This window comes from Trachypithecus francoisi, unplaced genomic scaffold (assembly GCF_009764315.1).
Source record: "Trachypithecus francoisi isolate TF-2019V2 unplaced genomic scaffold, Tfra_2.0 Lachesis_group3, whole genome shotgun sequence".
NCBI lineage: Eukaryota > Metazoa > Chordata > Mammalia > Primates > Cercopithecidae > Trachypithecus > Trachypithecus francoisi.
The window spans coordinates 42,196,567-42,224,475 of record NW_022681468.1 but is presented as its reverse complement, the minus strand read 5'-3'; the positions used below and the strand labels follow the sequence as shown (position 1 = coordinate 42,224,475).

Below are 27,909 nucleotides of genomic sequence, written 5' to 3'. Positions count from 1 at the left end.
GGTAGTTAGATCTTGGAAACTGTTCTGATTCAGGTTCCATTTTTTTTTAAATATTTGTTTTTATCAATACATAATTTTAACTCCTAACTATCTCTCAAATTTATCTACTTCTCTCAACCTCCACTGACATGTCCTTAGATCATACTAATAGCATCTCTCTCCTCTATCTACAGGAGCTTCCTAAGTGTCAAGGCATTTGTTTAAACCCATTCAATCCGTTCTGAACACTGCATAAGAGTTACCTTTTCAAAATCACTGCTGGTTTAAAATCATCTCACAGCTTCCCACTGTTCTAAAATCTGTTTTGTTTATATGGTCTTGAATGGTCTGGTCCAGGCTTACCACTGTAGCCCCATTCTCCTCTGCTCACTCTCCATCAATTCTTTGAGTATGTCATTCTCCCTCAAACACAGGGACTATGCACTTTCTGTTCTTTCTAAATGGAATGTTCCACAACTCTTTCATACCCCTTCCTCAGCCTAGTTGGCTCTATCTATACTTTAGATTATAGCTCAGTTATTGCTTCCTTAGGGAACTTTCCCTTTCTGATCTAGATCAGGTCATTTCATTATATAATCTCAAAGAACCACATACATTCTCTTCATGACACTTGTCTCTTTGTGATTGTGTATGTGTATCATGTTTTGTTCATTCTTTTTTCCCTAACACACTCTAGGACTCTTAGAAACCTAGTGATTGAAAGAATGAAAACATTAATTAAAGAATAACTTAATATACAAATCTCTCATAATAATTTCTGATTCTCCCAGCACTGATACCATAATCAATAATTAATAGCTTCTTAATTTTCATGAGTAGTACCACATCAGGCAACTGGATAGAAACCACAAAACAATAATAAGCTCTGTTTCATAAGCATTGGGCTCTTATTCTAAATAGATTTTATACATGAATGATTACATAGTCCATTTCCATTTCCTTTTGTAAAGTGCAATTTAAAGACTGAAAAAAAATTGCAAACTACATTTATCTGAACCTCTAACCCAGATAACAAATTATATTGCTTTTTCTCCTATTCAGAATTCACTTCTCCAACTCAAGCTACCAAGAGCTCTACGGGGAAATAATCCTAATTACTCCATGGATTAGCTAGCATTCTCCTGTAGAAGATCTGAATTTAAATAACTTGTGCATAACACCTGTATTAGCCAATTCATATTCTTATTGAAACACAGTGGCATAAATGGCCAGACAGACAGATAAAGAATAGGCACTTATTGTCAGCAATATCCATAATGTACTAACTTTTAATATGCTTCTTGTTGTGTAAAATACTTTTATTTTCATATCCACTGGGTCCACAGTGAATATAAAGCTTGACCAAAATATGTACCCTACGAAGAGGTATATTGCCTAAAGCCCCAAATTTTTTTTAACGTTATGATATATATACAAGCAAACCAAATTGGGGATTTTTTAAATCCTTCTTCAATAATTTCTTACTGCCTTTAGAATAAAACTCAAACTCCTTAACACAACCTACCCCTGCCTACCTCTTCAGACTCACCTTGTGCATCTGTCTTCTGCTGTCTACACTCTGTTCACATAGGACTTCTTTCCTACCTTAAAAATGTATTCTCTCTCACACAGGGGACCTCCAAACATGCTGTTTAAAAGAATCTCCCTACCCACCAACAGTTTCTTTTGCCTGGTGAATTCCTATGCATCTTTCAGATCTGGGCTTAAAAATATAACCCCCTCAGAGACACTTCTCCTAACTATCCCCATCCCTGAAGGTTAAGACTCTTGTTTTATAGCTTAAATAATTAGTACAAGAAATGCTGAGGGAATGAGGTAACAGGCAATGAAAGTTGAAGCAGAGTAAGACTGAAGTGGCCATGATGGGCTATGTAAGCAAAGAGACAAAGCAAAAGAGAAGAAAGACTAAGTGTATTTGTCAGGGCTCTCCAGAGAAACAGGACCAACAGGACATGATGGACATGAAAAATGGAAATGGAGATGGAGATAGGGAGATATGGAGATGGATATATGGAAATAGAGGTGCAGATGGAGATGGATACAGGGATGGGGATGGAGATGGAGATGGAGACAGAGATGCAGATGCAGATGCAGATGGAGATGGAGATGGAGGTACAGATGGAGATGCAGATAAAGATGGAGATGGAGATGCAGATGCGGATAAAGATGGAGATGGAGATGGAGATGATTGGAGATGAAGATGCAGATGCAGATGGAGATGGAGACGCAGATGGAGATGGAGACGCAGATGGAGATGGAGATGCAGATGGAGATGCAGATGCAGATGGAGATAGAGATGGAGATGGAGATGGAGATATGGAGATGGAGATGGAGATACAGATAGAGATGGAAATGGAGATGGAGATGGAGGTGCAGATGGAGATGGATACAGGGACAGGGATGAAGATGGAGATAAGAATGCACCCAGTCATCCTGGATCTTCTATGAAAATGAAAATGTTTAGGTTGTATTTTTACTTTCAAATACAACCTCCTTGTTTCAGTCCTTTGACCAGGACATCATTTGGTTTGTCAATGCCACATACACCTGCCTGATATTTGACTGCATTTGGATCAGCAACTAATGCAGACCTAATCCAGATATAAAGCAGTGCTGGAAATCATTCACTATCTCTGATGCAATAGTGTTCATCAAAACTGCAATGGATTAATTAAAATCAGAAATTGCAAATACCTGCTGGAAGAACTTATGGAATGAAGTCATGAATGATTTTAAAGGCTTCCTGGGATCAATGGAGAAGCTAGGAAAATAATTCACACAGTAAGACAAGTTAGTGAAGAAGAATTTGCCAACATACTTGATGAAGTGGAAGAACATATTGCAGGTCATCAGAAGTGCTAACAAATGAGAAACTGGAAGAACTTGTTGAGTCACCTACAGAGGAAGAAGAAGAAACTGAAGCAGAACTAGCAATGTGGATACTATGGAAAGTTGCTGAAGTGTTTCAAATTCTACAGACAATAATGGACAGAATTATGGAATATGATCCACAGATGGAACAAAGCACTAAAGTCTCCTATATGATCAACGAAGGAATACAATTTCTTTCTTTTATTTTTTTTTTTCCTGAGATGGAGTTTTGCTTTTGCTGCCCAGGCTGGAGTGCAATGGCACAATCTTGGCTCACTGCAACCACCGTCTCCCGGGTTCGAGCGATTCTCCTGCCTCAACCTCCCGAGTAGCTGGGATTACAGGCATGTACCACCACCCCGGCTAATTTTGTATTTTTAGTAGAGACGGGGTTTCTCCACGTTGGTCAGGCTGGTCTTGAACTCCTGACCTCAGGTGATCCACCAGCCTTGGCCTCCCAGAGTGCTGGGATTACAGGCATGAGCCACCACACCAGGCCAATCTTTGTATTTTTAGTAAGGACAGGGTTTCACCACGTTGCCCGGGATGGTCTCGAACTCCTGAGCTCAGGCAATCCACCTGCCTCAGCCTCCCAATGTGCTGGGATTACAGGTGTAAGGCACCATGCCCAGACGGAATACAATTTCAATAGCAACATTTTAATGAGTTTAAAAGAGACAATAATTTCCAACTACAGTGTTCTTCCCAAAGGTTTTAGCAAAAAATAACCTTCAACTATCAAGGATCCCCAATATTGACATTATCTGCTTCTGCTCCTGACATCCAACCATTAATGTTCACGGCTTGATGATCCAGGATGACCTGAAGAATGTAATCCTCTTCTGATACACTACCAGAAGGTCAGTAGTAGCCTAAAGCTATGTCACAATGCCTACATCATTCACCCTACTCATCTCATCATGTAGGCATTTTTTCATCTCACATCATCATAAGAAAAGGGGTGAGTATAGTAACAATCAGATGTTTTGGAAGACAGCAAGCACATTCACATAACTTTTATTATAGTACATTGTAATAATTCTTCTATTTTATTATTGTTAATTTCTTACTGTGCCTAATTTATGAATTAAACTTATCATAGGTGTATCTGCATATGAGAAAGCATAGTATATATAGGGTTCAGTACCATCTGTGGTTCAGGCCTCCACTGGGGCTCTTGGAATGTATACCCATGGATAAAAGGGAGTAACTGTATATAGATAATGATGTTTAGGAAGAGAGAGAGTTGTATTGTGAGGAACTGGCTCAAATGATTATGGAGGCAGAGAAGTTCCACAGTCTGCCATCTGCATCCTGGAGACCCAAGAAAGCTGATATTGCAATTCAAGTCCAAAGACCTGAGAACCAGGCCAATGGTGTAAATTCCAGCCCAAGGGCAAGACAAGATGAGATGAGACGTCCCAGATCAAGTAGTAAAGCAGAAAAAAGGAGAGAATTCCTCCTTCTTCCATCTCTTGTTCTATTCAGGCCCTCAACAGATTGGATAATGCCCATCCACATTGGGGAGAACAATCTGTTTTACTGAATGTACTGATCCAAGTGCTAATCTCAGCAAGAAACAGATATACCCAGTAACAAAGTGTAATTTGGACACTCCAAGGTCCAGTCAAGTTGAGATGAAATTAACAAGCATGGTAAGAAATTAGTCAAGAAAAGAGAGAAAAGCTTACAGACAGAGTGAGTGAGTCGTATTAGTGGTGGGAAACTCAAGTAAAGATCTACAAACCCTAAGAAAATAGCTAGAAGAGTAAACAGTCATGTCCTCCAAAATAATTTTCTAAAATATCCCTTTTTCCAACAATTTTAATGACAATATGTGATCATATGGAATGTTAAGGCTATAAGAAAACGAAACTGGAGAAAACCATGTCAAAGAAAGACTGTGAGACATATGAAGAAGGAGTTCGAAGATTAGCTCCATTTTCTTTTTCCTCACTTCCCTATACTTTGGTTCAGCTCCTTCCTCTTTTCAGGCTCACTTCTCTAATATTAGAAATTGGCTGTGCCTTGGGCCAGGTCCCCCAGAGCCACCTTGGTCTAGAGTCATACATTAGGTCCTAAGGTACCACTGTTATTTGTGCTATGTGCTGAAAAATATTCATCCTTATACTAAATCTTCCATCACTTTAGGTCACTTGAGTCTCTTTGCAACTAAAAGCAAATCCTAACCTAACAGCTACATTTAGCCCATTACATGCTTTCCTACATGGTTCACCTCCTCATCACCCCGGTCATTTTCTATATCCTGTTGCTCCTGTATTACTTTTATTTGTAGAGCACATCACTAGCTGAAATTATACACACACACACACACACATACACACACACACACATAATTTAAATTGTCCATGTATACTTACTGTCTGTTTTTCCCCCACCAGAATATTCACTCTGACCAAGGTGACCTTAATTTGGCTTCTTCCTAAGTCTAGGACCCTGACTTCCCTTTTCTTAGAACATTTACTTTAGAAAATTTTCTATTGTAAATTCTCTGCCTCTTTCAGAGGAAAATCTTCTCCCAGCCTCTTGCCAATTTTATAACCCAGGAATGTCTTTCTCAAAGACTTGTGGGCTATTCCTTTGGAATATAATCATCAAGAAAGATAGTGCCTCTGTTTTCTAACATCTGTAGGAGGCTAGATGTCAAACTTTGATAAGCATCAATTATCAAATGATTAGATGACCTAATCATATTGATCAATATCTCCACCACTTGTTTCAACGAAGTTGAGTTCAATCCCTCTCCCCTAGTGCAAAAATCTCTCTCTACTATTGCAACAGTCTTGAATACAGTCTTTGTTTTTAACAAACATCTGGTGCAGTTTCTCTTTAACAGTTTTATGAAGATAGGGGAGGATTTGTGTGCTTGTTCAGTGCCAGATTCTCCAATAGTTACAATAAAGGAGTAGCCATACTCCTTTATTATAAAGGAATTCCTGACACATGTGTGTGTATATATATATACTGCTAGATATAGATATGTGCTATACACATATATACACATATGGGATATATACACATATATATATACACATATGAATACACAGATGAGAGACAGAGAGAGGTGAATATATATATATAACTCTCTCTCTATATATATAAACTATAAATATATTGAGGTGAATAGATGAATGAAATCAAGTAAGGGATTTGTTTTTTTCATTTAAAGGATGACATTCAGAGAAGAATAAATCCTTCTTACGTCATTGCTGTAGTTTGCATGTGGTTTGTCCCATCAAAACTCAAGATTTGATCCCCAATGTGGTAGTGTTGGAACATGGGGCCTAGTGGGAGGTGTTTGAGTCATGGGAGTGAATCTCTTATGAATGTCTTGGTACCATTCTCATGGTAGTGGGTGAGTTCTCACTCTGGCAAGACTGGATTCATTCTCAAAGGAATGGATAACTTCCTGCAACAGTAGATTTTTCTAGAGCCAGGGCACTGTTTGGGTTTTGTCTCTCCTCATATGTCTGCTTGTTCTTTGACTTTCTCCACAAGGTTATGATGCAGCATGAAAACCCTCATCAGAATCCAGGGCCATGCTCTTGAACTTCCTAACCTGCAGAGCTGTGAGCTAAATAGACTTCTTTTCTTTATAAATTACCCAGCCTCAGGCATACTGTTATAGCTACACAAAATGGACTAAGACAGCCATCCCTGTATATTTCTCAATGCACCACCACATCTCAGAATTCAAACCAAATACACAGTCATTCATAACACTAAAGAGCAAAAATTTAACAATTGAGCTAGTGATCAGACCTAGTGATATGTTTATCATATGTACTGGCAGGTTTCTGTGCATGGAGACTGTATATTTCCTAAAAATAATTACTTTCTTTGCCAATATAGGTAAGATGTCATTAAATAGATGTTCTTTTTTTAAACTTGTTAGATTTCAATATTGAAGACAAGAAGTGATTCTAAAATTCCAGTAGCATCATATTGAATATAAAATTGAGCAAATCTAAAAATCTGTAATTTATGGTAAAATAATTTTTGCACTGGTTTCCATGATCTAGACCTCTTAATTCACTGTGACCAAGACAACTGCAACATCTGTAAAAGTTTTTGAGTAAGGCCATTCACAACTCAGTGTAACCCTGTGTATAAACGTGAATATAACTGAAGATGGCTGATTTTTCCTGACACAATTACCCAAAAACAAACAAATCACAATGGAAACTAGCATCTTCTGGGAAAGTGCACACCAGGCATTTGATCATAAACTCTGTGTTTGTATCTGCAATACTGATCAACTAAACATTCAAACACGACTATCATACATCATGCTTGTTTATCAGTAGACTCAGAAGGGTACAGAATAGAAATCACTGCTCATCAAAAGGGCAGTATTAACATCTTCTCCCATGGACATAGACCTCATAGCAGTTTGTGTAGCAGTCCAAAGAGCTATGCTCCCTGTCCTCCGTCTCCCCAAGAAGACAACTTAAAAATGAGAAAATAAGACTCAGTCAGCAGGTACTGGAGACTTCCTGACTTAAAAGCCTTGAGAAATAGTCTAATCTCACCATCACCACTACTCTCACTCATCCTGGACACTGAAAACTAAAACTCTATCTTACTGTCTACATTAACATGACTTTGGACTATCCCTCTGTCTCCCTTAGCATGACTTTCTTTCTCCAGAACTCTCCTGCTCAGATAAATGGTTTGATATTTTTATTACAGGAACTTTGCAAAGACCTATTAACTCTTTAGTGAAAAGTATCTGCAGACAGTTTATGGCCTGAGATTCTTTGAATTCTTTCTTTCAAAATCCTTGCCGTGCTGTTTCCTCCAATCCTGTGCTATTGTATCATATTCTTGAACTTTACCCAATTCTAATAAAGCCCACTCCCCAGCCCCTCCCTGTTTTTAAAAGCCCATCTTAAATCAAACTTTCGATTCTTAATCCATTCTGTCCTTGTCTTTCCTGCTGAGTATACTACCAGACCTTCGCATGGCAGTGTTCCCTTCTACTGTCGTAAGCTATAAATTCAACTCAGCTTTGTCTTTTTAACAGGTTGTGTTGGTAATGTTTGCGGATGTAGCTTTTGACAGCCTCATGCTCTACCTAATCTAATACTTCTAATAACAATGCCACAGGCATAGGTTTCAGAGTCCCACAAGACATACGCTCATATCTGTTGGAACTCTGAAAGCTCCATCATTCAAGGAACCCATAAGCCATGGTGTCCTTATCAAGTTATTTATAGTTTATTAAAAGTTCCTCACAGCCTAGATGCAATTTACTGATGAGGGAATATTTTTTTCTTTCTGTGGAGATGGGGTCCTGGTATGTTGCCCAGGCTGTCCTCAAACTCCTGGGCTCAAGCAATCCTCCTTCCTCTGCCTCCCTGAGGGCTGCGATTACAGGCATTAGCCACGATGCCCAGCCATTTTTTAAAACATAAGTAATATTGCCTAGAAACATAAATGACATGTTCCCTTCATCAGTTCCCAGGAAAACAAAGGAAGACTGCTAGTCAAAAGTCAAATTCTCAAGCAGAAGAAGAAATAATTTTGTTAATCCTTTACCTAAATATAAACAACACTTCTTAAAGATGAAGAAATTCAATACAAAGACAAACACGTTGTTCATAAGTTAGTGTATGTTATGTGAAAGCAGTGACGTCAGGGAATAAAATGAAGTATTAAAAAGGCTAAATGAAGTAGGGATGAGCTCCACTGGAACTTCCCCAAAAGCAGAGTAACAAAACTACGATTTCTCAAGCGTGGGGATAATTATCACACAGAAAGACAACGAACAGCAACCTCTATGCAAGTATTCATAATTACTTATGGTAAAAACTGTTTAAGAATTAGCTGTAACATACAAATTCCAATATATTTCAACCTTCTTTGCCTCTATGTTAGAATCATCCCCTGATGCTTAACAATAGGAATAATTTATCATGAATGAAGATCAGTACAGATAAAAAAAATTTATGTAAACAAGAAAATCAAACAAAGGAAGCTCAATGCTATCCTCATTGCTTGTTATTTCCTATCCTCTCAAAGCTAATTCCCTCAGTTAAACAGACTGCTTTGTCTCGGTGGAAATTCATGCAAAAGAATGTCCCTGCAACATCATCAAACTTCTCAAATCTAAGAACGTCTGTCTTTAAAGCTGTGTATTACCCAACCTTGATAACATTCTCTACCAATGCCCACCAGGAATAGAATTTAAAAGCTTACACAATAGCCATCATGTTCCAATTTGGAACTTGAGGCTGACTCTTACCCTTTCTCCAAATATTTTCCCTATCTCTTCCTTCACTCTGACCCCTCTTTTATTTACACCTTTGAATAGTTTGTGAGAAAGTTTTCCCTCAAAGTAGAAGGTAGGTATCTGTTCAGAGACTATGTCTTGTTCATCTTTGTATTCATTAGTATTTATTTGTCCACAATACTTTGCACTCCCAGTGGGAGATCACAGCTTGGAGGCATAACCCTAAGGTAATCCTTAAACATGTATGGAAAGCTGGTAGGGCAGGTCATCTGACTGGAGGATTATTTACATGACAGCATAAGAATACTCATGGAAGGGAACTCATGAGAGGAAATGTGAACATAGTTGTCAAAGGATATGCCCTATAGTCTGTGAGGAGAAAGAGTTTAGAGCACAGCTAAGATTATGCCACAAAGGTTTCCCTCTGGTCGTATCTTTCCCATTATTAACAAAAAGCATGTATAGTTAGGAAATGTGGTATGCCTCATTCACTTCAATAGAAATATTTGTAGGGTGGCAATTAGACGTCAGGCATCTTGGTAGGTATACAAATCCAAGATGAGTTACAGAGACAGAGTCTCTGCTTTGGAGATTCTTCTAGAAACAAGCATAATACCTAACCATTAGCTCCCTAAAGATCTTTGCTGCATTTGAATTCTTTTCTTGAAGTACAATTAAAGGATGCCAAATAGGCTCACCAACACACCTTCTCTGACCCTATAGATGAAAGACGAGTATGGATCAGCTACTAATCCAATACTCAATATAAATATAATTGATTTTTAAATTATTATTAGAATCACTATGTTTATCAAAAGAATAGAAATCACACAATGTCAGCTTTCAGGTCACAATGGAATTAAATGAGAAATCAATAACAGAACTATATCTGAAAAATACCTAAACACTTGGGGATTAAATAACACACTTCAGATAACATGAGTCAAAGAAGAACTCTCAAAAGAAATTTAAAATAATTTGAACTATATGAAATGAAAATACAATTTAACAATGTGTAGGACAGGATATCACAAAAGCAGTGCTTAAAGGGAAATTTAATAGCTTTGAATACATATACTGGAAAAGAAGAAAAATCTAAAATCAATAATCTAAACTTTCACCTTTGCAAACTAGAAAAAGAGGAGGAAATTAAATCCAAATAAGTCAAAGAAAAGCCATCATAAAAATTAAAGCAGAAATAGCTGAGCACGATGGCTCAAGCCTATAATCCCAGCACTTTGGGAGGCCGAGGCAGGTGGATCACGAGGTCGGGAGATCAAGACCATCCTGGCTAACACGATGAAACCCCATCTCTACTAAAAATGCAAAAAAATTAGCCGGGCGTGGTGGCGGGCACCTGTTTTCCCAGCTACTTGGGAGGCTGAGACAGGAGAATGGTGTGAACCCAGGAGACAGAGTTTGCAGTGAGCCAAGATCACACCACTGCACTCCAGCCTGGGCGACAGAGTGAGACTCTGTCTCAAAAAAAAAAAAAAAAATTAAAGCAGAAATAAATGAAATTGAAAATAGGACATACATTTTTAAAAATCAACAAAGCCGAAAGCGGATTCTTTGAAAGGATTTTTAAACTCAGAAAACCAACCACCACATGTTCTTACTCATAAGTCAGAGCTGAACAACGAGCACATGGACACGGGGAAGGGAACAACATACACATGGGCCTGATGGTGGGGAGGGGATGCCAGGGAGTGGGAGGGAGAGCATCAAGAAGATTAGTTAATACATGCGAGGTTTAATACCTAGGTGATGGATTGATCGGTGCAGCAAACCACCATGACACAGGTTTACCTCTGTAACAGACCTGCATGTCCTACATGTATATCCCAGAACTTAAAACAAAATTAATTTTTTTTTTTTTTTGGTTGGGCGTAGTGGCTCATGCCTGGAATCCCAGCACTTTGGGAGGCCAAGGCAGGCAGATCAACTGATCTCAGGAACTCAAGACCACCCTGGGCAACGTGGTGAAACCCTGTCTCTACCAAGATACAAAACATTAGCCAGGCATGGTGGCATGCGCCTGTAGCATGGGAAACACTTGAGGCCAGGAGAGAGAGGTTGCAGTGAGCTGAGACTGTGCCACTGCACTCTAGCTTGGGTGACAGAGTGAGGTTCCATCTCAAAAAAAAAAAAAAAATTAAATCAATAAGCCTCTAGTCAGGCTAATAAAACAAGAGAGAGAGAAGATACAAATTACTAATATAAGAAATGAAAGAGAGGACACTACTACAAATTCCATGAATACTAAAGGGATAATTAAGAAATACCATGAACTCTGCCCACAGATCTGATAAATTTGATAATGAAATAAACCAAATCCTTGAGAGACACATCTGCTAAGACCCACACAAGAAAAAAATAATCTGAATAGAACTATATCTATTAAAGAAATTGCATCAATAATTAATAACATTCTAAAACACAAAGCACCAGGCCCAGATAGGTTCACAAGTGAAATCTATCAAACATTTAAGGAATAAATTATACCAATTTCCTCCAATGTTTTCCAGAAGGAGAGGCAGAAAGAATACTTTCTTATTCATTTGATGAGACCAGCATTACCCCAATACCAAAACCAGACAAAGATATTACAAGAAAAGTGCAAAACAATATCTCTCATGAACGTAGATATAAAAATTCTCAATGAAATATTAGTTTTGTTAATATTCAATTTAAAAAATTTTAATCTAACTATGTATTTTAAAAAGTATACACTGTGACCAACTGGATTTGGTTCTAGGTATGCAAAGCTGGTGCAACATTTGAAAGTCAATTAATGTAATCCATAACATCAACAAGCTAAAGGAAAATGGCATGATCATATCAATGGATGTAGATAAATCATTTAACAAATCCAACATCTATTCATGATAAAATACTCTCAACAAACTACAAGAGAAAATTCTTGAACATGATAAAGAACATCTAAAAAAAAAAAAACCTACAACTAACATCATATTCAAAACTGAAAAACTAGGAGCTTTCCTATTAAGATCAGGAACAAGGCAAAGATGTTCCCTCTCATCACTTCTTTTCAAAATCATCATGGAAATTCTAGCTAATGCAATAAAATAAGAAAAGGTACACTTACTGGGAAGAAAGAAATAAAAATGTTATTGTTCACAGATGATTATCCATGAGATGAGATAATTATCTATGTAGAAAATATGAATAAGTTGACCAAAAACCATGAAACTCATAAGTAATTATAGTAAGGTTCCAGGTTACAAGGTTAATACAAAAGGCAATTGCTTTTCTGTATACCAGCAAGGCACAAGAGGAATTTGAAATAAAAATCATAATGCCATTTACTTTAGCCCTCCCCAAAATACTTAAATATAAATCTAATAAAATGTGTACATGATCTATGAGAAAAACTACAAAACCAATGAAATACATCAAAGAACTAAATAAGTGAAGAGATATTTCATGTTCATGGATAGTAAGACTCAATATTGTCAAGATGTCAGTTCTTCTCAAAATGAACTAGAGACAACAAAAACCCAGTCAAGAACCTAGCAGGTTATTTTGTTGATACAAGTAGACTGATTCTAGCTTATGTGGACAGTCAAAAAATTCAAAATAGCCACTACAACATGGAAGTTGAAGAACAAAGACAGAAGACTGATGCTACATGACTTTCAGACTAACTATAGAACTATAGCAATAAAGAGAGTATGGCATTGGTGAAAAAATAGACAAACAGATTAACTGATCAGAATAGAGAATCCAGGAATAGACCCACATAAATATAATCAACTGATCTTAGAAGAAGGCAAAAAGGCAATGCAACAAAACAGTCTTTTCAAAAAATAGTGATGGAACAACTGGATATCCACACTGACTCTACACCCTTCATGAAATTTAACTCAGAATGAATCGTATAAATTATAAAATGCAAAACTATAAAACTTATGGGAGATAACATAGGAGAAAATCTAGATGACCTTGAGTATGACAATACCTTTACAGGTACAACACCAAAGGCACAATCCATGAAAGTAATAATTGATAAGCTGGACTTAATTAAAATGCAAACTTCTGCTCTACAAAAGTCACAGTCAAAAGAATGAGAAGACAAGCCACAAACTGAGAGAAAATATTTGCAAAAGACATCTAATAAAGTACAATCATCTAAAATATAAAAAGAACTCTTAAAACAACAATAAAAATAAACAATGGACAAAAGATCTGAAAACACATCTTACCAAAGAAGATATTCCTATGAGAATTAAGCATATAAAAAGATGTTCAGCAACATACGCCATTTGGCAAATGCAAATTTTAAAACATCAAAACAGATACATTTAAACAGAAACCACTACACACCTATTAGAATAGTCAAACTTTAAAATACTAACACTGCCAAATGTTGGCAAGGATGAGGAACAACAGAAATTCTCATTCATCGCTGATGGGAATACATAATGTTGCTGCCACTTTGGAAGACAGACAGTTTGAAAGTTTCTTACAAAATTAAACATAGTCTTACCATATGATTCAGCAATCATGTTTCTTGGTATTTACCCAAATATGTTTAAAACTTATGTCTACATATAAACCTGCACATGAATGTTTATAACAGCTTTATTCATAATTTTGACAAAACTTGGAAGCATCCAAGATGTTCTTCAGTAGGTAGGTGAATGAATAAATAAACTGTGATACATCCAGACAATGATATGTTATTCAGCACAGAAAAAAAAAAAAAAGAGCTATCAAGCCTTGAAAAAACACAGAGGAACCTTAAATGCATATTACTAAGAGAAAGAAGCCAATATGAAAATGCTACAAACAATCTGATTCTAACTATGTGACACTTAGAGAAGCCAAAACTATTGAGACACAAGGGATCAGTGATTGCCACGGATTAGCAGAGAAGGGGGAAAGAATAAGCAGAGCATGAAAAAAATTTTAAGACAGTGAAACTAATCTGTGTGATGCTGTAATGGAGGACACATGTCATCATATTTCTGTCCAAATCCATTAAAGGTACAAAATCAAGAGTGAAAGCCACTAGCAACTATCAACTTTGGGTGACAATGATGTATTCATGTGGGTTCATCAACTGTAACAGATGTACGACTCTGATGCGGAATTTTCATCCTGGGAGAATCTATGCATGTTTGGGAGCAAGGGGTACATGGGAAATCTTTGTACTTCCTCAATCTTGCTACAAACCTAAAAGCAGTCTTAAAAAATAAAGTCTATTTTTAAAAAGGCTCACACACTTTACAAAGTTAGATTTAACAGCAGATTGCTCAGGACTCAATGTTGGCATGCTATCATCAGCTGGGGATCACAGTGAAAAGAAAAATCAACCAATTCCAAGAAGGATTGGGTAGTGCTACGGTTTGATTGGCTTGTCCCCTCAAATATATATGTTAAAACTTAATCTTCAATGCAATAATATTGGGAGATGAGGTCAAATAGAATGTATTCAGGTCATGAGGGATCTGCCCTCACGCATGGATTAATTCCACTATAAGAAGGGCTTGTAGAAGCGGTTTGCTGTCTTCTGCTATGTGAGGACACATCATTTGTCTTGTCTGCTCTTCTGCCTTCCACCATGTGAGGACACAGTAGGAAGGCCCCCACAAGACAGCAGATGCCAGTGCCTTGGACTTCTTAGTCTCCAAAACTGTGAGAAATAAGTTCCTGTTCTTCATAAATGACCCAACCTGTGGTATTTTGCTATGGCAGCACAAAACAGACTTAGACAGGCAGTATTTATATGGATTTAATAAGAATAAAACTAGGAAAACAAACAGAAAAATTAGGTACATCCTAGTTACACTACTCAAATATTATTTTAAATTATCTATACATTTAATGAAAAGGTAATGGCAAGCCAACTGTTATTAAATAACAATTTCTAACATGCTGTTCTTTGCAGAAAGTCTGAGGTGGCAAGAAAAAGGGACAAAGAGGATTTTAAGCTGACAAAAGTTACAGAAATCTAGAAGCATAATTAGCCTCTCTGATTTCCTATTCTTGTTTTAATGACTGGATCAGAAATAAGGATTATTAATGTAATTATATAGGATAAAGTGAAATAATGCATGTGGCAGCTTGACAAGTATAATTCATGAAAAAACAATAATTTAGAAAATTATGTTCCATAAACTTTTCTGAAAATTAAAAGTATTTACATACTTCCACTTAGTAGTCATTGTTCTATTCATTCTTTCTTCTAAAGCAATGCATGAGTTATCTTTTCTCAATTTCATTTTTTGACCTAGTTTTTATGTTTATCACTTATTAAGACTACTCATTATCATCAAAATTCCCCATGTATCATATTTCCTAAATCCTCCTATGCTACCAAACTGCATGTTATCTGCAGCTGCTCCATCTTTGATGATGTTCTATGGCTCAACTCCCTCTAATCTCTGCAAATTCAGGCTCTCTGAACCTCCCAAAGCTGTATTCCAATGCATACTACAAAGAAGCTCAATCCTATTCTTTGGATTCTTAGTGACAACATTCTTTTACCCTCTGTTTATGGATTTTAGAACATTTATGTTCCTTCTTTTCAAACAGAATGCCTTCTTCAATGGAATCTATCTTTTCTGCCTCACAATCTTCTTAAAGAATCACATATTCAGTTCATGAATTCCTAGTAAACCAAACTACCTTCAGAGAGCATGTTGACAATCTCAAAAATAAAGAATGTTATTAAGTCTTTTATGTCATTCTGCACTTGCATCATGTAAAAGGATTACATCGTAATTTTCAGACTCATATTTTCTCTTATTCCCAAGACACCATTAATGTACTTCCTCTTCAGGTTTAAGTTCTATTTTATTTTTATGTCATTGTACAACTTACTAAAACCTTGCTAACATTTTACTACTTCATGTCAATAAGTCACCAGTATACCTTAAGAGCAATGAAGAAATACCAAGGAGATGGAAGACACATTGTTCACCACCACAGGATTTATAATCCAGCTGAAGAAACAAACATACAAATGAAATAATCATACCCCATCAGACTAGCAGAATTCTACAAGCAAAATTTATTAGTATCCCTTTTCCCATTTATTCCTTATAACCACCTTGTGATATAAGTAATTTAGCTATACACTTCTTCCCTTGTTTTACATCATGGAAACTGAGAACCAGAGTAACCCTCTCAAAGTCTCAAAACAAATATGTCCTAGACAAGGCACAAGACTCCAGAACATCCAACAGCTGATATAGTGCTTATGAACACACACAAATCAACAAAAGAAAAAATATTTTTAACTATATTAAGATGCATACCTATACAGATGAAATATGGTGAAGATATTAATTAAAGCTGCTTGGGAATGATGCAGGCAGGCTTCCTGAAAGAAATATGTTCCAGAAAGGTGAATGTTATAATAAGGGGTAATAAAGAGCCAATCTACAGGAACTGACCCAGAAAGAAGGCAAAGAATGCGTAAAATAGTATGAATGAAGAAGCTGATAAATGTGGATAAATCTAAATAAGAATTGACAATTAAATATTAATAAAACAATCACAGATTAAAAGGAAAAAACGAAAAATAATGTAGGCCCAAAATAAAAGACAATAATCATTTGAAAGATGAAAGGGAACAGAAGTGCTTGAATTAAATGAAGAAAGGTAAAGATACTTAGAAGCTTCTGGAATTTAAGTCAAACACTGATGTTAAAAATGTACAAGTAATCGATTAACAGAAAAAATTCTAAACCAGTAGGAGGAATCCAAGAGATTAAAGAAAAGTTCAATCAATCCAAAACCTGGAAAAACAAAAGGAAAAAGAAAACAGCAAAAAACAAAGATAAGAAAAGGCATTTAAAAATAGAAAATAACATGTACTAAGTAAATCAAAACGTAATTAATCACAATCAATGTAAACAGACTAAACTTGCCTGTTAAAGAGACTTTCAGAATCTATACACTACTCATAAAATATATATCCAGAAATACACAGACCAAATACACACCAACTACACAAAAGCAAATTTAGCTATAATAGTATAGAGCAAACTAGACCTTAAGCAAGGAAGGCATTATTAGGGACAAAGAACATTAGAAAAATGTGGAAGAAATCTCCCAGAAAGTACAGCAAAAATATAAAGGATTGGAAAATAGGAGGTTTTTTTTTTTAAAGGAAATTACAGGAGTGGTCCCACAGATACAATATCTTAATAAAAGGAGTTTCAGAAAGAGAGAAAATTTAGAACAGGTCAGAGGGCTGGAGAAAATCATAATAGGAAAAATATCGAGACAGTAGCCATGTTTTTCCAGACTGAAAAGGACCACCTAGTTAATACCCATCAAAACTGATGAAAATAGATCTGCACAAAGGTATATCATCAGAAAGTTACAGAACCTTGGGACAGAGAAGATAAATGAAACTTCCAGAAAGAGGAAATAGGTCACACGTAAAGGAGCAGAAATCATAATGACTTCAAGCTTCTTATCAGAATTACCGGGAGATAGAGTACAATGGCATTGTATCTTTCAAAATTCTGAAGGAAAATTATCTCTAGCCAAGAATATTATGGCTAGCTCAACCGTCAATTAAGTGAAAGAGTAAAGAGAGGTTTGTTTAAGAAAATGATATTGACAGAATATCTCTTGCATCAATGTAATGAAGGGAGATTTAGATAATTGTCAGAGAACTTTGCAGCTGAATTAGTGATAAGAACATAGAAAACGTAAAATCAGACAGTTATCAGCTCCCAGAAAAATGGAAAGTGCAGAAAAAGAAAAGTAATTACAACATGCTGCAAGGATCAGCTAGAAAGTGCATATTTGCAGTCATAATAATATAAACACTTGGCAGGGCCCAGTGGCTCACACCTGTAATCCCAACGTTTTGGGAGGCTGAGGCGGGCGGATCACTTGAGGTCAAGAATTCAAGACCAGACTGGCCAACATGGTGAAATACTAAAAAAAATTTTAAAATTAGCCGAGTGTGGTGGTGTGCATCTCTAGTCCCAGCTGCTGTGGAGGTTGAGGCAGGAGAATCGCTTGAACCTGGGAGGCAGAGGTTGCAGTGATCATACCACTGCACTCTGGCCTGGGTGACAGAGCAAGACTCTGTCTCCAAAAAAAGAAACAAATTAATAATAAAAAATCAATGCTTAATATTTATTGAATCAAAAGGATAATACATTGTGAGAATGAGGTGATGAAAATGGTGCATGTAAATAGTAAGAGAAGGTAGAAAGGGGAGCTAAAATCTCACCTTTCCTAGTGAGAAGTCAAAGACAAAACCTAAAATTGACAAACCAAGAGGTAGATATGTAGTCACGTTGTTTGGTGACATGGAAGCAAATAATAGAAGAATCCGCCGAAAAATTTGAAAGTGGCAGTCTAGGGTCTTCTCTTTTTTAAAACGAGACATTGCCAACTGTTCTTTATAGAGATTTTACCAATTCGTTCTCCCCTGAGCAGTATATGAGAGTGACACACCACATCCCACTTGATCAAGTGAGGTCCTATAAGGAGTAGATGCCAAGTCAGGGTTATTTACGCAATAATTTTACTGACGTAAATGCCTGGGAAGGACAAAATGAGGAGGAGGGGAACACGAAGAGCCTTTGGACTACAATGCAAGTCTAACACCTGTGAAAGAGGGAAGGAAGACTCAGGTAGGAAGAAAAAGCTTAAACTTTTACATAATAAATGGACAGTCCCAGAGCAAAAGTTGCACGTATGGACAAGTTATAGTATTCCCACCATACTCAGACATTGACAGGGAGCAGCCCTGGGGAAATGTGTGAGCCCAGCTTCAATATGTGAGCTGCAGCAGATCAGAAAATGCAGCAGCCTTCAGTTAACTGTGTTCAGTGCTGTGTTGGAAAATGATTAACAACTAGCTCTACAGAAAGTTTTTTAAAAAGGCCTTGATTTGTAGCTTTTGCTACTTTCTGTGGTGTAAATACTCCCACTGTGGCTAACTTCAAGCTACCACTATGAGATCACTAAATGTTGAGTTAAGAAGAGATGCTAACAACAGGCTTTCTAAAGCCAGGAGCTGGACTGAGGGTGCAGCTGACTGTACTCCACACAACACATGTTTATGAAAGGAGATTTGAGCAGTGTGCCTACTTAGCTACTACACTCAATAGCCTAGCGTTCTAATAGTTTCGGTCTTTGCAGTGTAATAAATGAAAACTGTATTTAGTGCAGATTTACTTTGCATTTCTTGAATATGAGCAAAATTGAGGGAATCTTTTAATATAAATATTATTGCAGTATTACATATAATTATATATGTATTTATTATTATACAATATATTTACTGCAATACTAATCAAACCAATCTTTTGATTATTTTTAATGGACAGAAATTAAAAATACATGTAGAACATGACGTCTTTAAGTACGTATGCATTGTGGAATGACTAAATCTAGCTAGTTAACATATGTGTTTCTTCACATAGTTATCATTTTTGTGGTGAGAACACTTTACACCCACTTTCTTAGCATTTTTACAGAATGTAGTACATTGTTAACTATAGTTGCCATGTTGTATAATAGCTCTCTTGAATTTAGTTCCATCTAACTGAAGTTTTGTATTCTTTGACCATCTCTCCATTCACCCCACCCCCTGGTTACCATCATTCTACTCTATATGAGATGAACTTGAACTTTTCTAGATTCCACATGAGTGATTCCTTTTATTAAAATCTTTAGGCCTATGTTCTAAATAACCAAGGTATTAATGTAATCATCTGTGTAGTGTGCAAAACATAAATATTGCTTATTGTCCCCTATTATGTGATTTGTATTTTCAAAATTAACTTCTTTAACTCACTTCAGAAGATAAATTTGAAAAAAAAAATCTTTAAAAGCTTCATGTAGGTGGACTCAAAACTTGGAAAATGAATTACTATGATTTCTTTTTTGCCATAATTTGTAAAGTAATAATTACATATACAGTATGAAAATACAATGTCTACATTAAATTTGGGGAAAATAATATTTGTATTATTATAGTTGATTGAATGTAAATATTTTATGGAAAAAGTCACTGAAGAAAAGTTTCAATCTATCTCCCAACACACATAGAGAAACAATAATATATTATAATGTATAATAATAATAATAACAGAATAAGGAATTTTCCATCGAGCAGTCTACAGAGTAGAATCTATAGGAACATCTTAGGACAATTAAGTTAGTAATATTACCATTATTTACACATTTTAATAATAGATATATTCTATACTGACTCTTCTATGTATTATGAATTGAAATTACTGATTGTATCCTATTAGCTTGGTGTAACAACTTAAATATCATCTGCTATTAAGTTAGAGGCTGAGAAGCTGCGAATGAAGTAGTCTTTTAAGCTTTTACATATTTTAATTACTTCTAGGTGCACTGATAACACTGAAGAAGCAGAGTCTTATATTAGACCAGACTTCAGAAGTCATCTGATATGGTTTGGTTCTGTGTCCCCACCCAAATCTCATCTCGAATAGTAATCCCCACATGTCAAGAGAGGGACCTGGTGGGAGGTGATTAGATTATGGGGGCAGTTTTCCCCACGCTGTTCCCATGATAGTGAGGGAGTTCTCACAAGATCTGGGGGTTTTAAAAGTGGCAGTTTCCCCTGTGCTCCTTTCTCTCTCCTGCCGCCATGTGAAGAAGGTCCTTGCTTCCTTCCACTAGGATTATAAGTTTCCTGAGGCCTCTCCAGCTATGTGGAACTGTGAGTCAATTAAATATCTTCTGTTTATAAATTACCCAGTCTCAGGTTGTATATTTATAGCAGTATGAAAATGGACTAATATGTCATCCAATACCCACAAATATATTCAGACAAAATGTAAAGCAAAAGCTATGAGGAAGACACCAAAGTGGCAAAAATTCAAGAATTGCTCTTTCATAAAACTTTCTTTATCTTTATGTTAACTCTACCACTGTTACCATAAATATCTTGAGAGGAGCAGTCAATAGATCTGTGAGTGAATAGAGTTTTCAAATGCTGCAGCTTTTCAAAGAAAATATATCTACTTATTAGGTTGTTATAAAAGTAAATGTGGTTTTTACCATTAAAAGTAATTGTGAAAACCACAATTACTTTTGCACCAACCTAATATCTTCTTTCAATCAATTATGTAGTTTGTGAACCGTAGTTGACTTCAAATGCCACCACTTTTCTTCTCCTCCACTTCTTCCATTCACAACCTCCAATTCCCAGTAATTAGTACTTTCAACCAGATATCAAGGAAAAGAAATAGATGAACACTAACTTAAGGTGATCAAATGCAATAACTTTTGGCAAGGGTTTCAAGAAAGTTGAAAATGCTGGCTAAAAAGAGGTTTGGATTATCTGTGGAATCCACTTATCCTGATGTTTTCAAAACATATGACCCACAGTACTCAGAAAACCAAAACAAAAGACTTACCTCATCCACATTTTCAAAGGCATTGATGATGTCATAAGGTAAACAAGACAGCAGATCGATCACAAACCAAGTTTTCAGATAGTTCATCCTTATGAGCTTAGGGTCAGAAATGACCTCTCCACCAGGCCCCACGAAAGTTGTGTGAAAATTTAAAACGATGTCAACCAGAAAAATAACGTCCACCACACTATCCAGTACCAGCCAGGCTATGTTGTTCTGTTTTGTTTTGAAGGAAACATTATAAGGAACCATAATGGCGGTGTAGAAGGTAAGAATTAAAATCACCCAATCCCAAGTAGTTTTAAAAGCACAATAATGTAAAATAATGTGTGGTGGCGTCTTTGGCGCTTCTTGTTTATACTGAGGAAGGATATCTGATCCCAGCTGAAGAACCTAAAAGAGAGAAAATGTGTTGACTAGGTTATCTCTGCACAGTCAGTGATGAGTTCAAATCTACTGGCAGTCAAACCACAGCCAGTCATGCTCCACAGTCTTGCCTCCCTCTTTTCCTGAGTTGTCCTAAAATTTGTTCACAGGAAATCACTCCACGTCCAAGCGCTCTACCAAAGCTGATCTTTCTGCTGTTCTATCTGGCCTGCTCTGACGCAGTAGCCAACACTGATCCACAACACTGCTAGATGTCCACTTCTTCAAGTGCCTCCAGCACACTCACTCTGTAAGCTCCCCTAGAATCACATGGCTCTCATGGACTGTCCGGCAGTTATTTGGGTGATACACCATTATCTATTCTTCATACACATTTAGCACCTCGGGAAAAATAACTTTGATTCTGATGGCCTCGCTGGACCCCGGCATCGCACTGTTGGTGATGTTGTTGTTGAATGATACTCAGCAAGGGCCCTGATGGCTGGCACAGCAGTGTAAAGGATTGTAAAGGGTATTACCTGCTTTTTCTCTTTCTCCCTTAGATTTGGACTTAAAGAATATTGTGTTTCTTGCCCAAGTGCAAATTTCCTTTAGGGAAAAAAATATTAAATACTCAAGTTTGTTTCTGTATACCTATTTGACAAATGGAAAAATTTCAACGTAAGGTTATATGAACCTTGAATTATACTAATTAGGTCTAATTACAGTAGAAAAAAAGATAAAAAGCAGATGACAGAGCAAGAGTAGAGGTTTGTGTATCCCTGGGCAAAGGTAACCAACACAAGACATAGCATTGCCTTCTGGAACCTGGAACCTGGGAATTCTAAAAAATAGTTGAGGCAAGCAGATCACGAGGTCAGGAGATCGAGACCATCCTGGCCAACATGGTGAAACCCCATCTCTACTAAAAATACAAATATTAGATGGGTGTGGTGGTGCGTTCCTATAATCCCAGCTACTCAGGGAGTGGAGACACTAGAATCACTTGAACACAGGAGGCAGAGGTTGCAGTGAGCTGAGATTGCGCCACTGCACTCCAGCCTGGCGACAGAGTGAGACTACATCTCAAAAACAAAAAACAAAAAAAACAGTTGAAGGGGTAAACCAAAAACTTCTGCCCTTTGCCATCAATGAAGCCAAAGACACCGTATGTGTTAAAGAGTTTGGTAAATTGAAATTTTTAAATATTTTCAACAGCTTTGCCCATCATATGTATTCAGTTATTCAGTGTCTCTAGGACTAATGGGACCCAGGAGGTAGGAGTCAAAAAGTCCAAATCATAAAATCATAAATGCATTAAATACTTAGATGTAGGAATAGATAAAAATAAAAATACTTGTTAGCATGTAACTCTGAGTTATATGCCAAAAAACAAAACAAATATACTAGCATCTTTGGAAGCTTGGGACAGTATCCTAAAGTTCCTCTCACATACAGAACTTATGTATCGGAAAACTAAGAATATAATATCCATTGTTACTATTTTTTGATATGGAAAACATCATTGGCGGTCTCTTTAATTGTATGTTAGAATTGTTGTTTTTATTTTGGGGTTTGTAAGAATACCTGTAAAGATATTTTATGTATTTGTCATTATCAGTACCTCAGTTATATTTTTCCCATGATGTCTTAAATTACTTAAGAGCAAACTATCCTACCAGGAGTGTAAGTCATGTTGGGGTGAAGCATTATATATATACAATTGTACATAATCGTGGTTTTTCTTTTACCTTTCAACTACTGGCCTATTAGTTCCAATTTCATTGTGCTACACATGAAAATTGCCTTCATATTCAATGTTAGTAGTTTACCATCTATATATACACAGTCTATGTTTAACCACAAATAAATCAAACTTGGGAAATAAGAATAAACTCAGTGCCAGGGTGCATTACCACCTTCACGGACCCTAAGCCTTTGTTCCTTCCTGGACTCCTTCATGGTGAAACCCCGTCGCTACTAAAAATACAAAAATTAGCCAGGCGTAGTGGCACGTGCCTGTAGTCCCAGCTACTCTGGAGGCTGAGGCAGGAGAATCACTTGAACCTGGGAGGCAGAGGTTGCAGTGAGCTGAGATCGCACCACTCACTGCACTCCAGCCTGGGCGACAGAGCAAGACTCTGTCTCAAAAAAAAAAAAAAAAGTATATATATATGCATGTGTGTGTATATATGTGTGTGTGTGTGTGTGTGTGTATGTATTATAACAGCATTCCTGTAAAGATAAATATATTAATATCACACATTCAACTTTCATTTTTACCTAAAAGTTACTCTGTTTTCTTCTGCTGTTAATAGAAATTGAAACATCTTGTAGGCCCGTAAAAGCGCTGTGGGGCCCTGGACACCGTGCCTACTGTGCTAACAGATGTCAGGCCTGCTCAGTACCCTGGATTAATGCAAGTCTCCTCTAAAGATGCAATGGCATCACCCTAAGTTCAGAAAGTCTTAAACCTAGCTATACATTAAAATCATCTGGGGAAGTTTTAAAAGAATACAGTATACTTATACCTAGACTCCACCCTGGAGAATGATTAAATTGGTCTTGTTTGGGTTCTCAGAGAATCTATAGTTTCAAAACCTTCCCAGGTGTTTACAATGTACAGCCCAAGTTAAGATCTCTGTCTTACATTTCTTTAGACATTCAGGACCCAATTCTCTAGACAGTGATTTGCATATGTAAAGCCCTCCAAAAAATGCAATATGAGGACAAAAAGGAGGAGGAAAGGGTAGAGGAGGACAAGGAGGAGGAAGAAGAGGAAAATGGCAACAACAAAAAATAGTGCACAAAAAATAATTGAAGCTTGATCTTTTTCATATGCAAAGCATTACCTTAATCTTCACTCTGTCCCTGGGCTCTTTTAAAAACAGTGAGTAACAGACTCTTCACTTTCATTGTTATTTCATTTGTGCTTTTATAAGCAATAAGCCTTTGGTCGAGGGAGGATGAAATCACATTTTTTTGATGTATTTTTGTACCAATACAGACACATTCTTCCTCTCTGAAGATCTGAGAGCATTGACTCCAACAAAGTCAGGCCCACTGACTGATGTGGCGGGGTGCATATATTTATCTCTACCCAACATAAAAGTGAGCAAGCTAAAGGCAATCAGCAGGGTGTCAATGCATGCGGAAAATTAATTAACTACCTTTATGGAGACTGGAATCTTTGAAACTGGGGATCAGCTCCAAATTTGGGGGATCAGGTAGAACTGAGATCAAATTTATCTGTCTTTGAAAAAGTGAAAGAGCCTGAAATTCCACAGCAAAACCAAATACTTGCGTTCAGCAAATTATATGAGTTTTGAGTACCACTGGAAAAACAATATTGTTGTACTTATTTGATATTTCTTTTATGTCTATCTTTGGAGATTAAGAGCATGCACTGCAGGGCAGGTATTCAGACTAAATGTCTATCGACAATCTTGTTATTTCTGTGTGCTCTCTGAAACCGATCCTAAGATCTGACAGAAAGCAGTTTTATATCAGAACCAGGTTTATGAATAAGGGATGACTGGTAAAGAAACTAACACTAATCACAGAGCAAAGAAAAAAAAAAACCAGATGGGATGAAATAGGAATAAGTTTCTCAAAAGTAAAAATGAGAAAATGTCAAGGGGAAAGTTTCTTTCTTTTCCCTGGACATAGAGAAAAACAATTCTGAGTGATTCTGGGTGCTAAGGGAGAAGATTTTCTTCTCTATGGCCCCCTTCCACTTGTTCTCACTCTGTTGTATAACAGACAAAAGAAAAATCCTGAATAAGGTGTGGTTAAGACTCTGAAGGAATCATGACTACAAAAATTAACAATCACAGAAACAACCTCCTACATTTCAGCTTGATTTGTAGAAAGAAACAGGCAACTTTAGGCAGAATAGTAAATAGCGCCAAAATCTAAGCATTTTTGCAAAAGAAAGTCGTATCTCATTGTCTGCTTTAAATCTTGTACTAATTGCATATTAACTTTTAAATATTGTGATTATTATTATTAGTTAATATTTAGTTATATTAACGTCTTATTTTGGTCTTCAGAAACATGTCTGCACATCAAAGGATTCATCTTTCCCCAAGCTAACAGTGCTGTTTAAAGCAGAAAACCGTAATAAGTCTTTTTGTTAGCCATGGTCTAAGGAAAACTCTATAGTCTTCTAAATTCAGGGAACATACTTTACTTCCTAATCCCCTCCAAACCAGAGTCAATATTTACAATGAGTTAAGAAAATTACTCTGAAGTGCTTCAACTCACTTTTCTGCAGCAGAGAAAACTGATAAGCATACGGATTTTATTTTATCTGTCTCTCTTTTGGTAAAAGTTACCTCAGAATATTTTGTGAGTGCAAACGTAGTGCTCAGCATAGTTTTGGTAGCTTAATGAGCTTTTTGGCATCTTTCAAACCAGTAACACAAATTATGGTTATAGAAGACATGCGAACAATAAAGCTATTAGCTGCCTCAGAGTTCTGTCCTCATTTTTTTTCTCCTTAGTCTCAGGGTAACATCATCTAGTCACATGACTTGAACAGCCATAACTGTAAGGATGACACTGAAGCCTACAACTCAAACTCAAATATCTTTCCAGAGTGCCAAACCCATAAATCTCACTGCCGTTCAGGCATCTCCACTAGGACTTCCTATCAGGCTCTTCAAACTTAGTATGCCCAAAACCGAACTCAAGGTCATTGTCCTCAAATCTTCTGTCCTTCCTCTTACATTCGTCATTTTATTAACCAACAGTACTATCTACCCTGTCGTCTAAATCAAAAACATAGAATCACACTGGACTCAACCTGTTGTTTCACACACTATTCTAATGTATCAACAAATGTGTTTACTCTAATCTTAATGTGTCTGCAATCCACCTGCTTCTGCTATCACTATCTTGCTAACAACCATGGTCATGCTGACTGACTTACTGCTAGGGCTTCCTCACTGGTTTCTCTACCTCCCCATTCACCACAAAGCCACTAGGTCATGCAGGAGTTTTTAATCATTTTGTGCCTTGGATCCCTATGGCAATCTGGTAAAAACTATAGGCCTCTTCTTAGAATAAAGTTTTTGAATTAACACAATAAAAACATGAAACTGCAAAAGAAACCAATTAGGATCCACCTCCCTTTGAGAGGTTTTTCTGAGACACAAAGGTCATTTTCCTGGCACATGAGACACCAGCCACCACCATTTCACTATATGCTACCTTACCTTCTCCTTCCCCATCTGAATTCAGCTACACTAAAGTCATACTCAACGTCATCATACTACCTCATCTCTGAGCCTTTGTACATGCTGGCCTCCCTAGTAGGAATAAACTGCATCCCTTCTTTACCTGACTAACTCTCACATTTTCCCTTCAGAATTCACTCAGTCCAGGTATCATCTCACTCATACAGCCTTCCCTAGGGCCCCACATTTGGGCAAATTCTCCTGCACAGGCTCCCACGGCACCCTGTCATTGCATTTTTTCACATCTTATGATCAGTTTCTGTTGGGTATTTAACTCCTTGATGACAGGACCCATTTCTTATTTATCTTTACATCCTTTGCAGAGTGCCAAGCACAGAGCATACCCTGAATATGTGTTTGCTGCATATACTCATGAAGCAATGAAAGAACTCCCTATCTGATATGCTCAAAGAAAACTTACACTCTACAGACATGACCTGGGATGTCATAAGCTACACTCCCATTTCAAAAGTTGGAGAGAATGAATAGAAATATTTAGAATTTCTTATATTTCTACAAGGGAAACATAAATTATCAGCTAAGTATTTATAAGATCATAGCCAGAAATATCTATATTAAATCATTTTGGGGAAGAAAAATGTACCAACACCACCATCTTGGGAAGCAAAGTTTGTCTCATACTTACTTCAGCTAATCTTGAATGTTTGTGGACCACCTCTGTTTTATTCATTGGCGTGAGCTGCTGCAAAACACTTCGGCTATTTGTCAAAGCTCGTGTCAATCGGGCAAATTTCGTCCAACCTTAAAAATAAGG

General features: G+C 36.8%; 1 protein-coding gene across 2 annotated transcripts in view; it reads right to left on the bottom strand.

Annotated features, from left to right (window-relative positions):
• The window catches only part of KCNH5 (potassium voltage-gated channel subfamily H member 5), a 351,127-nt gene that overhangs the window by 265,527 nt on the left and 57,691 nt on the right, over nt 1–27,909 (bottom strand). For both annotated transcript variants that reach the window (XM_033187796.1, XM_033187797.1), the window contains exons 5-6: nt 27,781–27,896; nt 21,529–21,921 (exon numbers count right to left, since the gene is read on the bottom strand). In XM_033187796.1, coding sequence (XP_033043687.1) covers nt 21,529–21,921; nt 27,781–27,896 — 509 coding nt within the window. The remainder of the gene's footprint in view (nt 1–21,528; nt 21,922–27,780; nt 27,897–27,909) is intronic.